The 20113-nt window shown below is 44.2% G+C and overlaps 1 protein-coding gene across 1 annotated transcript in view; it reads right to left on the reverse strand.

Moving 5' to 3' along the window:
* GALNT14 (polypeptide N-acetylgalactosaminyltransferase 14) overlaps window positions 1–20113 on the reverse strand; it is a 460225-nt gene that overhangs the window by 40128 nt on the left and 399984 nt on the right. The window contains exons 10-13 of the mRNA XM_077282130.1: window positions 17849–17975; window positions 10253–10345; window positions 3341–3424; window positions 1235–1379 (exon numbers count right to left, since the gene is read on the reverse strand). Of these exons, the coding sequence (XP_077138245.1) occupies window positions 1235–1379; window positions 3341–3424; window positions 10253–10345; window positions 17849–17975 (449 nt within the window). The remainder of the gene's footprint in view (window positions 1–1234; window positions 1380–3340; window positions 3425–10252; window positions 10346–17848; window positions 17976–20113) is intronic.

The raw sequence follows: 20113 nt of genomic DNA on the forward strand, positions 1-20113 counted from the left end.
CCCTCCTCCCTGCAGTTGAATATCCATCCTTTAGCCTGATTGACGGCTCCTCAGTGTCCCTCCTCCCTGCAGTTGAATATCCACCCTTTAGCCTGATTGACGGCTCCTCAGTGTCCCTCCTCCCTGCAGTTGAATATCCATCCTTTAGCCTGATTGACGGCTCCTCAGTGTCCCTCCTCCCTGCAGTTGAATATCCACCCTTTAGCCTGATTGATGGCTCCTCAGTGTCCCTCCTCCCTGCAGTTGACTATCCATCCTTTAGCCTGATTGATGGCTCCTCAGTGTCCCTCCTCCCTGCAGTTGACTATGCATCCTTTAGCCTGATGGATGGCTCCTCAGTGTCCCTCCTCCCTGCAGTTGACTATCCATCCTTTAGCCTGATGGATGGCTCCTCAGTGTCCCTCCTCCCTGCAGTTGACCATCCATCCTTTAGCCTGATGGACGGCTCCTCCTCAGTGAGTCTCTTTCCTGCTGATGCTAAAATCTCACATTGCTGAAGTACAAGCTGTATGGGCAGAAACTGAATACAGGTCCAATGAGCTCGCTCACTCTATAGCTGTACTCAAACAATGTTCATTTTGATATCTACAATACATACCAATTCTGACATTGATTTTCAAAGTAAGTACACCAGCCTCATTAGATGTAGATTTCTATTTAAGAATCTATACACTTTATTTTGTAAAATATGGGGAAAAATCTGGTTCAAAGCAAATCCGTCACCATATTCCATAATACAAAATGTGCACATCATTAAATAGATCTCATATACCTGGAGAGGCTGGTGTACTTACTTGAAAATCTATATAAGGATGGTTGTATATTGCTGAAATTAAAATTGGTATTTCATAGTCTAGTCAGAGCTCCAGTCCTTTCATAAAGGACTCTATAACCACTCTTACATAAATTCCCACCATAAGTACACCAGACTCATCAGGTCAGTTTTTGGAAAATTTTAAATAAGAAAATCATCCATACTCAGGACTCCTCAGCTCCCCCTAGTGGTGGCTCAATGAAGACTGAATTTTAAGTTATCCATATGGTTGGAAACTGGAGACTCAAGAGAAACAACCCATCATTTTGCTAAACTAGGATCCCTGACCTGAGCGTAGTAATAAAACACTCATTGAGCCATCATCTACAGCCGGGTCTGACGGGGACAAGAATCGGGGACTCCTCTTTATTAATATAGATATGTGGACATGGATATTCTAGAGCAGGATAGAGGATGTACCTGAGATTTTTCGGTCACCCCTTTAAGGCTGCTACAAGGTACTAGGTTTAGGGTGGGAGCATCCTGCCCTCCGGTCTTCTGGGACTCGACACATCGCTGTCTCTGTCTGATTATTCCTGATTTTGATAAGGATTCCACCGGGATTCTGGAAAACACACGAACGACATCATTAAAATGGTCACCGGACAATGGAGAAATTGCCGACACGGTCCCAAAAGAACAAAAGAATCATCCATTCCAGAATGTTACAGATGAACCAACAACAAAAAAACCTATGTGATCAATGACTTCTGATCATCGGGGCCCGTAGAGTCCGACCTCATATTGATAATTTATTGCAAAGGACAGTCCCAGAAAATCATTTTTAATATCTCGTCAAAGTATAATTTTATTGAGTAATTCCTCTAAATTACCAGAATTTACATAAATGTAAAAGAGAAAAAGTTGCTACATGCACCAGCCACTAGAGGGAGCAACTGCACACCGAATTGTTATTCAGTTCAATATATAACAATAAGCACTAAGCTTCCCCAAGGCGACTTTCACACTAGCGTCGGGCACTGCACGTCGCAATGCGTCGTTGTGGAGAAAAAACGCATCCTGCAAAGTTGCCCGCAGGATGCGTTTTTTTTCCATAGACTTCGCATTGCGACGGTTGCGTCGTGTTTTGGCGGACCGCCGCCACAAAAAAAGTTACATGTAACGTTTTTTTGTGCGTCGAGACCGCCATTTTCGACTGCGCATGCGCGGCCGAAACTCTGCCCCCTCCTCCCCGGACCTTGCAATGGGGCAGCGGAAGCGTCGTAAGACTGCTTCCGCTGCCCACGTCGGGCATTTTTTCACAGTATGCGTCGGTACGTCGGGCCAACGCAGCGCGACGGCCCTGTACCGACGCTAGTGTGAAAGCAGCCTTAGTGGCAAATACAAGCACTGAGCTCCCCCTAGTGCTGGTTACAAGGATCAAGCTGCCCTATTGGTGGTACAAGCACTGAGCTCCCCCTAGTGGTGGTTACAAGCAGTAAGCTCCCTATAGTAGGCAGTTACAAGCATTAAGTCCCCCGAGTAACTGTTACAAGTAGTGATGAGCGAATATACTCGTTACTCGAGATTTCCTGAGCACGCTCGGGTGGTCTCTGAGTATTTTTTAGTGTTCGGAGTTTTAGTTTTCATCACCTCAGCTAAATGATTTACAGCTACCAGCCAGCATAAGTACATGTGGGGGTTGCCTGGTTGCTAGGGAATCCCCACAAGTACTCAGCCTGGCTAGTAGCTGTAAATCATTTAGCTGAGGCGATGAAAACTAAATGTCCGAGCACTAAAAAATACTCAGAGACCACCCGAGCGTGCTCAGGAAATCTCGAGTAACGAGTATATTTGCTCATCACTAGTTACAAGCACTGAACTCCCCTAGTAGCTGGTACAAGCACTGAGCTCCTCATTAATGGTGGTTACGAGCAGTAAGCTCCCCCTAGTGTATACAAAACTGTAAAGCGCTGCGGAATACGTTGGCGCTATATAAATAAAGAGATTGTTATTTCTTTAGTGGTGGTTACAAGCAGATAGCTCCTTCTAGTAGCGGTTACAAGAGTTAAGTCCTCCTAGTAGCAGCTGCAAGCACTGCGTTCTCCCTAATAGCAGTTAAAAGCATTGAGCTCTCCCTAGTGATGGTTACAAGCACTGAGCTCCCCCTAGTGGTTGTTACAATCACTGAGCTCCCCCTAGTGGCTGTTACAATCACTGAGCTCCCCCTAGTGGCTGTTAAAAGCATTGAGGTCACCCTAGTGGCTGTTACAAGCACTGAGCTCCCCCTAGTGGCTGTTACAATCACTGAGCTCCCCCTAGTGGCTGTTAAAAGCATTGAGGTCACCCTAGTGGCTGTTAAAAGCACTGAGCTCCCCCTAGTGGCTGTTACAATCACTGAGCTCCCCCTAGTGGCTGTTAAAAGCATTGAGGTCACCCTAGTGGCGGCTAAAAGCACTGAGCACCTCCTAGTGGTTGTTACAAGCACTGAGCTCCCCCTAGTGGCGGCTAAAAGCACTGAGGTCACCCTAGTGGTGATTACAAGCAGTAAGTTCCCCCCTAGTGGCTGTTATCAAAATAACTCACTGGAGTTCTGGATACACGTTCTCCAAATACCACTTGAACGGTCGGCATTTTAAGCTCCGTCGCAGAGACAATCTCTTCTGAATACTGCAAAAGAGAGAGAAAACTCAACCATTGATTATTCTCTGGGGATAATCAACTCCAGTCACATCCAAAGCTGCATCTGAGCAACTCTTCACACAGATCCTAGAGGGTAAACTACTCCAGTCCCATCCACAGCTGCATCTGAGCAATTATTCCCAAAGATCCTGCACTGATTCCAGGGGATAACCTACTCCAGTCACATTTAAACCTGCATCTGAGCAACTCTTCACACAAATCCTGCAATGATTCCAGGGAATAATCTACTCTAGTTACATCCAAAGCTCCAGAATTCTGAATGCAGCTCTAGATGTGAAACCCAAGGTGACTGATGCCTGTAATGGCCTCCATATTGTATGCCACCCATCTGCATGATGCTACAGACTTCTAAATATAATTTAGAGCATTGAGAGAAAGATAATTTATATTGTGGCTTCACAAGTGACGTTGTGATAAAAATTCTGATTATTTTTTTTTATTGATTGTGGTCCGGGTATGAATGCACCCTAATCACCTGCAGGTATATAGATTTGTACATTTTATACCCATGATGAATTTTACTTGACTGATCCTGGTGCACTAAATGCTTTAGCAGCAGCTGCCTGACACCAGACGCGCGTATGACACCAAGACCATGTTCACATGCAGTTTGTGAAGGGTTTAAAAATCACCAGTATTCTTATAGAAACCCCTTGAGGTAATGTTCCTCTTTTGTGTAGATTTTTGTTTCCTGAAGAGGTTTTGAAAAGTTTTTGAAGATTTTTTTTCCCTACGGTGTTTTTTGCAGTCTTTTGATTGGACAGTGGCTAATTTGGAGTAGATTCCTTCCTTCAGGATTTGAGTGATTTTAAAGACCTCTAAAGGAAAAACAAAGCTTGAAAAAATCTGAGTATAGACAAAATTAATTTGCAACAGAAATGAACAGGAAGAGTTTTTGAAGCAGTTTTTAAAGAGTTTTTCCTGAGCAGATCTTCCCCAAAATCCTCCTCAAAGGATCGTTTGGAAGAAAAAAAAGAAAGACAATGTCACTTCTTTGAAGAGGATCCTGAAGAAAAATTCTCCAAACGTCACACTGTCCAAATCACAAGATTGGAAAGGTCTTTGCAGGGAAAAAAAAACTATTTCAAAGCTTTTCAGGAAATGAAATCTTTTTCCAAAACTGTCCAAAAAAAGAGCATTAAACACCTCAAATGCCAGTGTGCACAGAGCGTCATACTGTTGGAATCTCTGCTTGCCAAGGCTTTACTGCAGGGGAATAGGGCAGGCCTCTGGGGAATAAGGCAGGGGGCGATCACAAAGCCAACCGTAAATAAGGCAGGGAGCAATCACAAAACCATCCGTAAATAAGGCAGGGAGCGATCACAAAACCTTCCGTAAATAAGGCAGGGAGCGATCACAAAACCATCCATAAATAAGGCAGGGAGCAATCACAAAACCATCCGTAAATAAGGAAGGGAGCGATCACAAAGCCTCTGGGGAATAAGGCAGGGAGCGATCACAAAACCTTCCGTAAATAAGGCAGGGAGCGATCACAAAGCCTCAGGGGAATAAGGCAAGGAGCGATCACAAAGCCTTCAGCGAATAAGTGAGAAAGTGATCAATCACAAAGCCTCAGGTGAATAAGTCAGCAAGTAATTACAAAGCCTCTGGGGAATAAGGCAGGGAGCGATCACAAAACCTCCAGGAAATAAGGCAGGGAGTGATCACAAAGCCTCAGGGGAATAAGGCATGGAGCAATCACAAAGCCTCTGGGGATGAAGGCAGGCAGGGATCACAAAGGCTCTGGGGGATAAGGCAGGGAGTGATCACAAAGCCTCAGGGGAATAAGGCAGGGAGCGACCACAAATCCTCTTTGAATAAGGCAGGAAGTGATCACAAAGCCTCTGGGGAATAAGGCAGGGAGCGATCACAAAACCTTCCATAAATAAGGCAGGGAGCAATCACAAAACCTTCCGTAAATAAGGCAGGGAGCGATCACAAAACCATCGGTAAATAAGGCAGGGAGCAATCACAAATCCTCCTGGGAATAAGGCAGGAAGTGATCAGAAAGCCTCTGGGGAATAAGGCAGGGAACGATCACAAAGCCTCAGGGGAATAAGGCAGGGAGTGATCACAAGCTTCAGGGGAATAAGGCAGGGAGTGATCACAAAGCCTCAGGGGAATAAGGCAGGGAGCGATCACAAGGCATCTGGGGAATAAGGCAGGCAGCAATGACAAATCCTCCTGGGAAAAAGGCAGGAAGTTATCACAAAGCCTCTGGGGAATAAGGCAGGGAGCGATCACAAAGGCTCTGGGGAATAAGGCAGGGAGCGATCACAAAGCCTCTGGGAAATAAGGCAGGGAGCGATTGCTGCTGCGGAGGAGAAGTTCTGTTTGTTAGTTGATTATTATCAGGGTAATAGACTTGTGATAAAAATCCATGAATCCGATCGGCGTTACATACTACTCCGAATACGGCTTAATTGGGGAAAATTTAAAATAATATTACTACTGCTATATAATGGATCACAAAGCCTCGAGAGAACGCCAACTGCAGATCCTAAATTATGGATTTATTGCTGCCATGTGTTTTAATTAAAACATTCAGATTGTTAATTAAAAGTGACGGAGCCGAGGAATCGCCTGCAAACGTCTGCAACCTCGTCACATGGCAGACGGATCAGAGGCTATTCTGCTCAGCGTTTCTAGTAAACCAGAGAATATTTTCCGGGGACGGAGAAATGGAGTTTATTCCAAAGACAGATTAGATACTGTGTCACCACTAGGGGTGCTGGACTGGGGAGATCTGTTGAACAACATGGAACCCCGGGAATCACTATGCAGGGATGGGATGTCCTTTTATTTTTCCAGAAATACCATAATAATGATAAGACCAGACTATCCAGAAAATACACACCCCGGGCCAGTCAACTCCAAAATATAGACCCAAAACAAAGTGTCACCAAACTATAGACCCCAGACCAGATTATCCCCAAAAATACAGACCCCAGACCAGACTATCCCCAAAAATACAGACCCCAGACCAGAATTTCCCCAATAATGCAGACCCCAGACCAGACTATCCCCAAAAATACAGACCCCAGACCAGACTACCCCCAAAAATATAGACCCCAGACCAGATTATCCCCAAAAATATAGACCCCAGGCCACTCTGTCTCCGGAATACCGACTCTAGTTGAGACTATCCACAAAATATTGAGCAGACTATCCCTAAAATTCAGACCCCAGACAAAAAGAGCAACTAAAAACAGACATCAGGGCACTCTATCCCAAAAATATTGACCCCACAGGAGACTATCCACAAAATACAGACCCCAGACCAGACTATCCCCAAAAATACAGACCCCAGACCAGACTATCCCCAAAAATAGACCCCAGAAAAACTTATCCCTAAAAATACAGACCCCCACATCAGAATATCCTCAAAAATACAGACCCAGACCAGACTAACCCTGAAAATACAGACCCCTGACCTGACTATCCCCAAAAATACAGACTATCCCCTAAAAATGGAGACCCCAGACCAGACTGTCCCCAAAAATACAGACCCTAGACCAGACTATCCCCAAAAACACAGACCCCAGACCAGACTATCCTTGACAATACAGACCCCAGACCAGACTCTCCCTAAAAATACAGACCCCAGACCGGACAATCCCCGAAAATACAGACCCCAGACCAGACTTTCCCCAAAAATACAGACCCCTGACCAGACTATCCCCAAAAATACAGACCACTGAACAGACTATCCCCAAAAATAGACCCCAGACCAGACTATCCCAAGAAATACAGACCCCAGAAAAAACTATCCCTAAAAATACAGACCCCAAATCAGAATATCCCCAAAAATACAGACCCTAGTTCAGACTATCCCCAAAAATACAGACTCCAGACCAGACTATCCCCAAAAATACAGACCCCACAGACCAGACTATCCTTGAAAATACAGACCCCAGACCAGACTATCCCTGAAAATACAGACCCTAGTCCAGACTATCCCCAAAAATACAGACCCCTGAACAGACTATCCCTGAAAATACAGACCCCAGACCAGACTATCCTTGAAAATACAGACCCCTGACCAGATTATCCCCAAAAATATAGACCCCAGACCACTCTGTCTCCGGAATACCGACTCTAGTTGAGACTATCCACAAAATATTGAGCAGAATATCCCTAAAATTCAGACCCCAGACAAAAAATAGCAACTAAAAACAGACATCAGGGCACTCTATCCCAAAAATATAGACCCCACAGGAGACTATCCACAAAATACAGACCCCAGACCAGACTATCCCCAAAAATACAGACCCCAGACCAGACTATCCCCAAAAATACAGACCCCAGAAAAACCTATCCCTAAAAATACAGACCCCCAAATCAGAATATCCTCAAAAATACAGACCCTAGACCAGACTATCCCCAAAAATACAGACCCCAGACCAGACTAACCCTGAAAATACAGACCCCTGACCTGACTATCCCCAAAAATACAGACCCCAGACCAGACTGTCCCCGAAAATACAGATCCTACACCAGACTATCCCCAAAAATACAGACCCCAGAAAAACCTATCCCTAAAAATACAGACCCCAAATCAGAATATCCTCAAAAATACAGACCCTAGACCAGACTATCCTTGAAAATACAGACCCCTGACCAGACTTTCCCTGAAAATACAGACCCCAGACCAGACTACCCCCAAAATATAGACCACTGACCAGACTATCCCCAAAAATACAGACCCCTGACCAGACTATCCCCAAAAATACAGACCCCAGAAAAAACTATCCCTAAAAATACAGACTCCAAATCAGAATATCCCCAAAAATACAGACTCTAGACCAGAGGTGTCAAACTGCATTCCTCGAGGGCCGCCAACAGGTCATGTTTTCAGGATTTCCTTAGCATTCCACAAGGTGCTGAAACCATTCTGTGCAGGTGATTAAATTATCACCTGTGCAATACAAGGAAATCCTGAAAAAATGACCTGTTGGCGGCCCTCGAGGAATGCAGTTTGACACCTCTGCTCTAGACCAGACTATCCCCAAAAATACAGACCAGACTACCCTTGAAAATACAGACCCCAGACCAGACTATCCCTGAAAATACAGACCCTAGTCCAGACTATCCCTGAAAATACAGACCCTAGTCCAGACTATCCCCAAAAATACAGACCCCTGAACAGACTATCCCTGAAAATACAGACCCCAGAGCAGACTATCCTTGAAAATACAGACCCATGACCAGACTTTCCCCAAAAATACAGACCCCAGACCAGACTACCCCCAAAAATATAGACCACAGACCAGATTATCCCCAAAAATATAGACCCCAGACCACTCTGTCTCCGGAATACCGACTCTAGTTGAGACTATCCACAAAATATTGAGCAGACTATCCCTAAAATTCAGACCCCAGACAAAAATAGCAACTAAAAACAGACATCAGGGCACTCTATCCCAAAAATATTGACCCCACAGGAGACTATCCACAAAATACAGACCCCAGACCAGACTATCCCCGAAAATACAGACCCCAGACCAGACTTTCCCCAAAAATACAGACCCCTGACCAGACTTTCCCCAAAAATACAGACCCCTGACCAGACTATCCCCAAAAATACAGACCCCTGAACAAACTATCCCCAAAAATACAGACCCCAGAAGAAACTATCCCTAAAAATACAGAGCCCAGAAGAAACTATCCCTAAAAATACAGACCCCAAATCAGAATATCCCAGAAAATACAGACCCTAGTCCAGACTATCCCCAAAAATACAGACCCCTGAACAGACTATCCCTGAAAATACAGACCCCAGAGCAGATTATCCCTAAAAATACAGACCCAGAGCAGACTATCCCCAAAAATACAGACCCAGAGCAGACTATCCCCAAAAATACAGACCCAGAGCAGACTATCCCTGAAAATACAGACCCCCTGACCAGACTATCTCCCAAAATACAGACACCAGACAAGACTATTCTTAAAATACAGACCCCAAACCAGGCTATCTTCAAAATACAGACCCCTGATGCGACTTTATCCTAAATACAGACCCCAAACCAGAATATTCTTCAAAATGCAGACTCCAAATGAGACTACACATAAAATATAGACCCCAGACCAGACTATCTCTAACCGAGACCTCCGAACAATTTCCACAGATTCTTTTCTCGCCCCTATAACAGTCCTCACTCCCTGGGGCGACCCAGACAGCGTGGCCCATGTTAGGACCGTACATTGTGTGCAGAGGAGCCTGGGGCGAGAAGCATCACAGGTATGGGGGGCCGTGAGAGTATAGGGGGCACCCGGCAGACCTCCTCTCTTTCTTTTTCTGGCCAGTCAGGGGTCTGGTGTGGGGGTCACCAGGAGAGGGTCGTTGGTATCGTGCCCCCTGTATGGCCCTGGCATTCTCCTGTATGACGAGGCTCATGAGCACAGACACGAGCTGGGAAGAATCCGGCGGTGCCGTAATTCACAGATAATTGGATTTTCGGTCTTATTTATGGGATCGGGCGCTCGGTCTCAAATTATTACCTGTACAATATCTGCACAATTAAATCATATAAAGCAGAAAATGGGAAATGTTTATCTCCAGGCCCGGGGTACACATCCGGCACAGCTGCAGAGCGAGGAGCTGCGTCTCACCGGCCGGCAGATAATAGCTAGGTGTAGTATGTATGAAATGGAATAATGGTGTAATGCACAGCTGTATAATGCCGCACACAGTGTCCACACTGCTCCACATCCCAGCCACTGCACATTACTAGCCTGACTATTTTTATTATACTTTTTCCCATTTCCATTCCATCCTCTGGAGGGGAGACGTACTCGCCGTATGGTCTTCCTTGAGCAGCCGGCCTCGCTGCATAGTAATGGTTTTTATATTCATCCATCCATACTTCAGCTGTGCGCTTGGTGTTCCTGAAGGGTGACAGGAAAAAGCAAGAAGTTATTGAGTTGTGCGCACCGTGTGTTCGCTTCTCGGAGATAGCGACGTGTGTGCACGGAGAATAAATGCCCCCATCCCCCCTCTACCATATGTTCTAGAAGGATCCAGGGGCTGATAACTGAGAAAGTTAGAATAGTGATAATATATGAAAGTAACAATATAGTCATATTTAATAGGTAATCAGGTAAAGTTACGACATCTAAAATTAAATACGTAATTACTGTCATAGATAAAAATTGTAAAATACATAAAGAAATCTCCGGAATTAATTAATTTATATGATAATTTATCATTTATATTCATTTATATAATAATTAATATGGGATTAATTATAAGTGGAGAAGTGAGAAAAAGCAGACACTCCAACCTCCACTGAAATAATATATAACTACTATAATACTGCCCCTATGTACAAGAATATAACTACTATAATACTGCTCCTATGTACAAGAATATAACTACTATAATACTGCCCCTATGTACAAGAATATAACTACTATAATACTGCTCCCATGTACAAGAATATAACTACTATAATACTGCCCCTATGTACAAGGATATAACTACTATAATACTGCCTCCTATATACAAGAATATAACTACTATAATACTGCCCCTATGTACAAGAATATAGCTACTATAATACTGCCCCTATGTACAAGAATATAACTACTATAATACTGCCCCCTATGTACAAGAATATAACTACTATAATACTGCTCCTATGTACAAGAATATAACTGCTATAATACTGCTCCTATGTACAAGAATATAACTACTATAATACTGCTCCTATGTACAAGAATATAACTACTCTAATACTGCCCCTATGTACAGGACTATAACTACTATAATACTGCCCCTATGTACAAGAATATAACTACTATAATACTGCCCCCTATGTACAAGAATATAACTACTATAATACTGCTCCTATGTACAAGAATATAACTACTATAATACTGCCCCTATGTACAAGAATATAACTACTATAATACTGCTCCTATGTACAAGAATATAACTACTATAATACTGCCCCTATGTACAAGAATATAGCTACTATAATACTGCCCCTATGTACAAGAATATAACTACTATAATACTGCCCCCTATGTACAAGAATATAACTACTATAATACTGCCCCTATGTACAAGAATATAACTACTATAATACTGCTCCTATGTACAAGAATATAACTGCTATAATACTGCTCCTATGTACAAGAATATAACTACTATAATACTGCTCCTATGTACAAGAATATAACTACTCTAATACTGCCCCTATGTACAAGACTATAACTACTATAATACTGCCCCTATGTACAAGAATATAACTACTATAATACTGCCCCCTATGTACAAGAATATAACTACTATAATACTGCTCCTATGTACAAGAATATAACTACTATAATACTGCCCCTATGTACAAGAATATAACTACTATAATACTGCTCCTATGTACAAGAAAATAACTACTATAATACTGCCCCTATGTACAAGAATATAACTACTATAATACTGCTCCTATGTACAAGAATATAACTACTATAATACTGCTCCTATGTACAAGAAAATAACTACTATAATACTGCTCCTATGTACAAGAATATAACTGCTATAATACTGCCCCTATGTACAAGAATATAACTACTATAATACTGCTCCTATGTACAAGAATATAACTACTATAATACTGCCCCTATGTACAAGAATATAACTACTATAATACTTCTCCTATGTACAAGAATATAACTACTATAATACTGCCCCTATGTACAAGAATATAACTACTATAATACTGCTCCCTATGTACAAGAATATAACTACTATAATACTGCTCCTATGTACAAGTGTATAACTACTATAATACTGCCCCTATGTACAAGAATATAACTGCTATAATACTGCTACCTATGTACAAGAATATAACTACTATAATACTGCCCCTATGTACAAGAATATAACTATTATAATACTGGCCTCATATGTTCTGGTTTTGTGATGGGTGTTAAACTCATGCCTGGTGCCATTTTTCGTAGCATATGTTGATCAGTGACACAGTCACAGCAGGACTTTGTAGAAATATCGGAGCAGGAATGTAGATGAGGATTTCTTCATTACTCACGCACCTGCTGTTCCCTTCTCAGACTTCAGATGCAGTAAAGTCTCAGATCGCCGGCTCTGGTGTCGCACTAACACCTGTCTACTTCAGCATTAATAATATGTGATCCGTCTGCTATGAACCTCTGCAGGGGAGCGGAGAGATCGATATGGTCGGTGAATGAATCGGAGAGTATTTGTTTTCAATATTTCTTGTCTGTAAAGCTATATATATATACTAGACTGTGGCCCGATTCTAAAGCATCGGGTATTCTAGAATATGCATGTCCCCGTAGTATATGGACAATGATGATTCCAGAATTCGCAGCAGACTGTGCCCGTCGCTGATTGGACAAGGCAACCTTTATGACATCATCGTCGCCATGGCAACCATTATGACATCTACGTCGATACTGTGCCCGTCGCTTATTGGTCGAGGCGAATTCGCGGCAGACTGTGCCCGTCGCTGATTGGTCGAGGCAACCTTTATGACATCATCGTCGCCATGGCAACCATTATGACATCTACGTCGATACTGTGCCCATCGCTGATTGGTCGAGGCGAATTCGCGGCAGACTGTGCCCGTCGCTGATTGGTCGAGGCAACCTTTATGACATCATTGTCGCCTTGCTGTGCCCGGCGCTGATTGGTCGAGGCCTGGCGGCCTTGACCAATCAGAGACGCAGGATTTCCAGGACAGACAGACAGACAGAAAAACCCTTAGACAATTATATATATAGATATATATATATATATATATATAACTAATCCTGCAGAATTATCTGATTTTACAGTCTGGTAGAAACTTTTAGCACATTTTACAACTTGATTAAGTGTTGAAAAAGTTTGCAAAGTCTTTAGATCCAACTTTTAACTATTCTGCTCTATTTACACCTAAAAGAAAAAGTAAAATTCTCCTGATTGTGACCTGGAATATGTGGAATTTGTAGGTGTTAAATGTTCGACGTGTAACTAAAAGCTTAGAGCCGAGATCTCGCAGCCCTCTGTACTCTAGAATAAAGCTGCTTTGGATGTGAATGGAGTAGATGACATCTATTTTTGCTGCTCAGCCTTATTGTACGGGTCTATTCTTAACAAGAATCTCCTTTAGATCGAAAAAGATCATCAGTCTCCATATTTATAAATACAGGAGCTTTGTTTTTCTGATACATATACTGTATATACTGTATGTGCAGAGCTGCCACCAGAGGGAGCCGTTGAGCAGGCTTGGATTTGAGCTAAAATTTGTGCCAATTTTTTTTTATTTTTCGTTTTTTCGTCCCCTTCTCGTAAGAACTATAACTTTTTTATTTTTCTAGCAATAAGCTGTATTAGAGTTTGTATTTTGCGGGACGAGTTATACGCCGTTCCTCCTACCACATAGTGCACTCGAAAATGGGAAAAAATTCCAAGTGCGATAAAATTGCAAAAAAATAAGGGCAATAATACAAGTTTTTTTTAATTTTTATTTATCATAACCTGATAATACGATTCTCCGGGTCAGTATGGGGTACATACGATATTTTGATTGCCTGTTATTGCATTTTATTGCAACGGCCAAAAAACCCCGTAACTTTGGCATTTTTATTTTTCTTCTCGTATCAATTTACTTTATATTTTGATAGATCGGACATTCATTAAAGCAGCGATTAAAAATGCGTACTTTTTTATTTTTTAAATTGTTTTATTTGTAATGAGTCAAAAGGTTGTGTGATTTTAATTTTATTTATTTTTTTTAAATTTCATATTTTTAAAAATCTTTTTTCACTTTTTAGTGTATTGAACAGTAGCTGTGATCGCTGGTGCCGCACGCAGCCGGTTATCAGCCATCTCCTATGGACGCCGGCCACAGGTTGGCTTTCAGAGGAGGATCGCAATGACAGGCCCGGGGGTGATGGGGCACCGGATAAATGACGCTGTCAGAGACTGATGACGGTATTTAACGGGTTCACCGCTGCGCCCGCGGCTGTTAAAGGCACATGACGGCTGATTAAGTGCCGACCCGGCCTGCAAACCCGCATCAAAGGCAGGCACATGTCATATGACATAAATGTACGTCTTATGTCCTGAAAGAATTAAAAGGAATCTGTCAGTACGCTTGACCTTCCTGAGCCGTCTATATAGCATGGAGGTCATAGAAAGTTGAATAAAATGATACCTTGATATCTGTAATCCAATTTATTCTAGAAAAATCCACATTTTTCTTAATATGTAAATGATCTGTTAAGATCTATGGGCGGGGCATAGAATTCTCTAGAGAATCTGCCTCCAGGGCTTATTGTAAGTGATACCCTGGGCTGAGGACTATATACCCCGGGCTGAGGACCTTATACCCTGGGCTGAGGACTATATACCCTAGGCTGAGGACTATATACTCTGGGCTGAGAACTATATACCCCAGTCTGAGGACTATATACCCTGGGCTGAGGACTATATACCCCAGCTGAGGACTATATAACCTGGGCTGAGGACTATATACCCTAGGCTGAGGACTATATACCCTGGGCTGAGGACTATACAACCTGGGCTGAGGACTATACACCCCAGCTGAGGACTATATAACCTGGGCTGAGGACTATACACCCCGGGCTGAGGACTATATACTCTGGGCTGAGGACTATATACCCTTGTCTGAGGACTATATACCCCGGGCTGAGGACTATATACCCCGGGCTGAGGACTATATACCCCGGGCTGAGGACTATATACCCCGGGCTGAGGACTATATACCCTAGGCTGAGGAATACATACCCTGGGCTGAGGACTATATACTCTGGGCTGAGGACTATATACCCCGGGCTGAGGACTATATACCCTAAGCTGAGGACTATATACCCTAGGCTGAGGACTATATACCCTGGGCTGAGGACTATATACCCTGGGCTGAGGACTATATATACCCCGGGCTGAGGACTATATACCCTGGGCTGAGGACTATATACCCTGGGCTGAGGACTATATATACCCCGGGCTGAGGACTATATACCCTGGGCTGAGGACTATATATACCCCGGGCTGAGGACTATATACCCTTGTCTGAGGACGATATACCCCGGGCTGAGGACTATATACCCTGGGCTGAGGACTATATATACCCCAGGCTGAGGACTATATACCCTTGTCTGAGGACGATATACCCCGGGCTGAGGACTATATACCCCGGGCTGAGGACTATATACCCCGGGCTGAGGACTATATACCCCGGGCTGAGGACTACGTACCCTGGGCTGAGGACTATATACCCTGGGCTGAGGACTATATACCCTAGGCTGAGGACTATATACCCTGGGCTGAGGACTATATACCCTGGGCTGAGGACTATATACCCTGGGCTGAGGACTATATATACCCTGGGCTGAGGACTATATACCCTGGGCTGAGGACTATACAACCTGGGCTGAGGACTATACACCCCAGCTGAGGACTATATAACCTGGGCTGAGGACTATACACCCCGGGCTGAGGACTATATACTCTGGGCTGAGGACTATATACCCTAGGCTGAGGACTATATACCCTGGGCTGAGGACTATATACCCTGGGCTGAGGACTATATACCCTGGGCTGAGGACTATATATACCCTGGGCTGAGGACTATATACCCTTGTCTGAGGACGATATACCCCGGGCTGAGGACTATATACCCCGGGCTGAGGACTATATACCCCGGGCTGAGGACTATATACCCCGGGCTGAGGACTATATACCCCGGGCTGAGGACTACATACCCTGGGCTGAGGACTATACACCCTGGGCTGAGGACTATATACCCTAGGCTGAGGACTATATACCCTGGGCTGAGGACTATATACCCTGGGCTGAGGACTATATACCCTGGGCTGAGGACTATATACCCTGGGCTGAGAACTATATACCCTTGTCTGAGGACGATATACCCTGGGCTGAGGACTATATACCCTGGGCTGAGGACTATATACCCTGGGCTGAGGACTATATACCCTGGGCTGAGAACTATATACCCTTGTCTGAGGACGATATACCCCGGGCTGAGGACTATATACCCTGGGCTGAGGACTATATATCCTGGGCTGAGGACTATATACCCTGGGCTGAGGACTACACTCACTGGCCACTTTATTAGGTACACCTGTCCAACTTCTTGTTAACACTTAATTTCTAATCAGCCAATCACATGGCGGCAACTCAGTGCATTTAGGCATGTAGACATGGTCAAGACAATCTCCTGCAGTTCAAACCGAGCATCAGTATGGGGAAGAAAGGTGATTTGAGTGCCTTTGAACGTGGCATGGTTGTTGGTGCCAGAAGGGCTGGTCTGAGTATTTCAGAAACTGCTGATCTACTGGGATTTTCACGCACAACCATCTCTAGGGTTTACTGAGAATGGTCCGAAAAAGAAAAAAAATCCAGTGAGCGGCAGTTCTGTGGGCGGAAATGCCTTGTTGATGCCAGAGGTCAGAGGAGAATGGGCAGACTGGTTCGAGCTGATAGAAAGGCAACAGTGACTCAAATCGCCACCCGTTACAACCAAGGTAGGCCTAAGAGCATCTCTGAACGCACAGTGCGTCGAACTTTGAGGCAGATGGGCTACAGCAGCAGAAGACCACACCGGGTACCACTCCTTTCAGCTAAGAACAGGAAACTGAGGCTACAATTTGTACAAGCTCATCGAAATTGGACAGTAGAAGATTGGAAAAACGTTGCTTGGTCTGATGAGTCTCGATTTCTGCTGCGACATTCGGATGGTAGGGTCAGAATTTGGCGTAAACAACATGAAAGCATGGATCCATCCTGCCTTGTATGGAGCATCTTTGGGATGTGCAGCCGACAAATCTGCGGCAACTGTGTGGTGCCATCATGTCAACATGGACCAAAATCTCTGAGGAATGCTTCCAGCACCTTGTTGAATCTATGCCACGAAGAATTGAGGCAGTTCTGAAGGCAAAAGGGGTCCAACCCGTTACTACCATGGTGTACCTAATAAAGTGGCCGGTGAGTGTATATACTCTTGTCTGAGGACTATATACCATGCGCTGAGGACTATATACCCCGGGCTGACAGAAGAAAAGCCGGCTACGGAGCTTTTAAATCGGCGGCCATCATTTGCATGAGAAGACAGATATGACGTGAACCGCCATATTAACCCTTGTCACATGGGCTTGTGCGCTATGGATTGTAATCTTGCAGCCTAGTCATTTTCCCAGATAAGACAAGGAGAGATTGCCTTCTAGATGTTGCCGTTTCTTAATTAACAGTGTCACACTGTGTAAAAAATCAATTTCAGCGTCGATGCTACACGGAGATACGCCGTACGCCTGCAAAAGCAAATAATCTACAGCCGCCTCCCCAGGCAGTATCTTCATTATCCGCAGAGAAAACACTCTACCTACTTTATGTAAGTGTTGGCGTTCCCCTCTGGAAAGACATAAGGATGCTTCTTCCGAAACACGTGTCCCACCCGGCTGCAGGGTATGATTTCCAGGCTCCCTCCGCACATCCAGACGCGGAATGAGATTTCTGAAAAACATTATATTCAGCTTAGAAAAACCCGATATCAGATCCCTGCGCTGTGGATTATGGCGGGTGTGTAACACAACAAACCTAATCAAAACCTAACTGGGAATTCAATGTAGCGGATCCCTCCTGACAGCAGGAACGCCTTATCGCCGCGCCGATACATTGTATCACACACAATCCCCCCAACAGGAGCAGGAAGAGGCTTACAAAATAACAGGGTCACTTGTCGTAAATATTTATTCATTTTCATAAATTACAAAAAGGAAAATGGTCAGATGCAAAAGTTTGGGCACCCTTGGAGATTTGTGAGCTCAGATAACTTTGACCGAGGTTTCAGACCTTAATTAGTCTGTTAGGGTTATGGCGCGTCATGGGAGACAAGGTGACAAGATTACTGGAAGGGGTCAGGATGGGGTCATTACATCGGGAAGGGGCCATGAGAGGAACATTGTTACATAAATGGGCTCAGGATGGGGGACATTATGGCAGGAAGCATGTTGGACATTATTACTGCAAGGGCTCCAGGATGGGGGACAATATTACCAGAAGGGGCCCAGGAAGGAGGATATTATACCAGAAAGGGCCCAGGATGGAAGACATATATTAGTGGAAGGGGCCAGGATGGGGACATTACACCAGGAAGGAGGCATGGTAAGAATACTGTTACAGAAAGGGGCTCAAGATGGGGGACATTATGGCAGGAAGCATGTTGGACATTATTACTGGAAGGGACCCAGGATGGAGGATATTATACCAGAAAGTGCCCAGGATGGGAGACATATATTAGTGTAAGAGGCCAGGATGGGGACATTACACCAGTGTGAAGAGCAGAACAAAAATGGTTACCTCAATGAACCATTTTAAAAAGAATTTGTGATAAATATTGACCTGTCCATTCAAGGACATTTTAGCTATAGTATGAAATCCTGTTTTTCTTGTCTGTGGAATTGCCTTTGTACTGTTTGTTGTGAAACTGCCGCCCACGAAACTGTTTTTTCTTTCTTTCCTGTTTTGTCTCTTTGTTTAAACATGCAAAACTTATATAACCACTGAACCTACCGATACAACTATATAAAGAAGGGATAGCACCTTGAAGGCAGGCGTGCTTCAGAGACTTCCCAGTGATACACTATACAAGACGTGTCTTGTGTATTATTTCTGGTGATTCCCCACTTCCAAAGGCTGCTCCGACTGAGTGTGATCCTGACAACCAGGAAGGGGCCATGGTAGGTACACTGTTACAGAAAGGGGTTCAGGATGGGGGACATTATGGCAGGAAGGATGTTGGACATTATTACTGCAAGGGGACCAGGATGTGGGACAATATTACCAGAAGGTGCCCAGGATGAAGGATTTTATATCAAAAAGGGCCCAGGATGGGGGACATATATTACTGGAAGGGGCCAGGATGGGGACATTATACCAGGAATGGACCATGAAAGGAACAGTGTTACAGAAAGGGACTCAGGATGGGAGGACATTTTGGCAAGAAGAATGTTGGACGTTATTACTGCAAGGGGCCCAGGATGGATGATATTTATACAGAATGGGGGACATTATTACTGGAAGGGGCCCAGGATGGATGACATTTATACAGGATGAGGAACATTATTACTGGAAGGGGCACAGGATGGATGACATTTATACAGGAGGGGGGACATTATTACTGGAAGGGGCACAGGATGGATGACATTTATACAGGATGGGGGACATTATTACTGGAAGGGGCACAGGATGGATGACATTTATACAGGAGGGGGGACATTATTACTGGAAGGGGCACAGGATGGATGACATTTATACAGGATGGGGGACATTATTACAATTTGGGGTGGGGGGCAACACGTATGTCTTTATAGGATCTAGAACGCCATAAGGGGTAATACATGCAGATTGGGGCCCATCGGACTCTCGTTCCGCCGGTGTCTGGATTCTTGGGCAGAAGTTCATGTTCTCTCTCCTTGTCACCTGCGGCTGCCTTCTTGCACCCCGTGTACTGGCGCAGCCTTTTTCTTGTGTTTTCTCGCCCGGACTACCGGCAATATGATAGATCTCGGAATGTTGCGATCTGCCGGAGTTGCAGAAAAGTAACTTTGTGCTGCAGAGAAAGTTTCCTGTGTGAATGTGATAATGAGTGA

The sequence above is a fragment of the Ranitomeya variabilis genome, chromosome 2 (assembly GCF_051348905.1).
Source record: "Ranitomeya variabilis isolate aRanVar5 chromosome 2, aRanVar5.hap1, whole genome shotgun sequence".
Classification (NCBI taxonomy): domain Eukaryota; kingdom Metazoa; phylum Chordata; class Amphibia; order Anura; family Dendrobatidae; genus Ranitomeya; species Ranitomeya variabilis.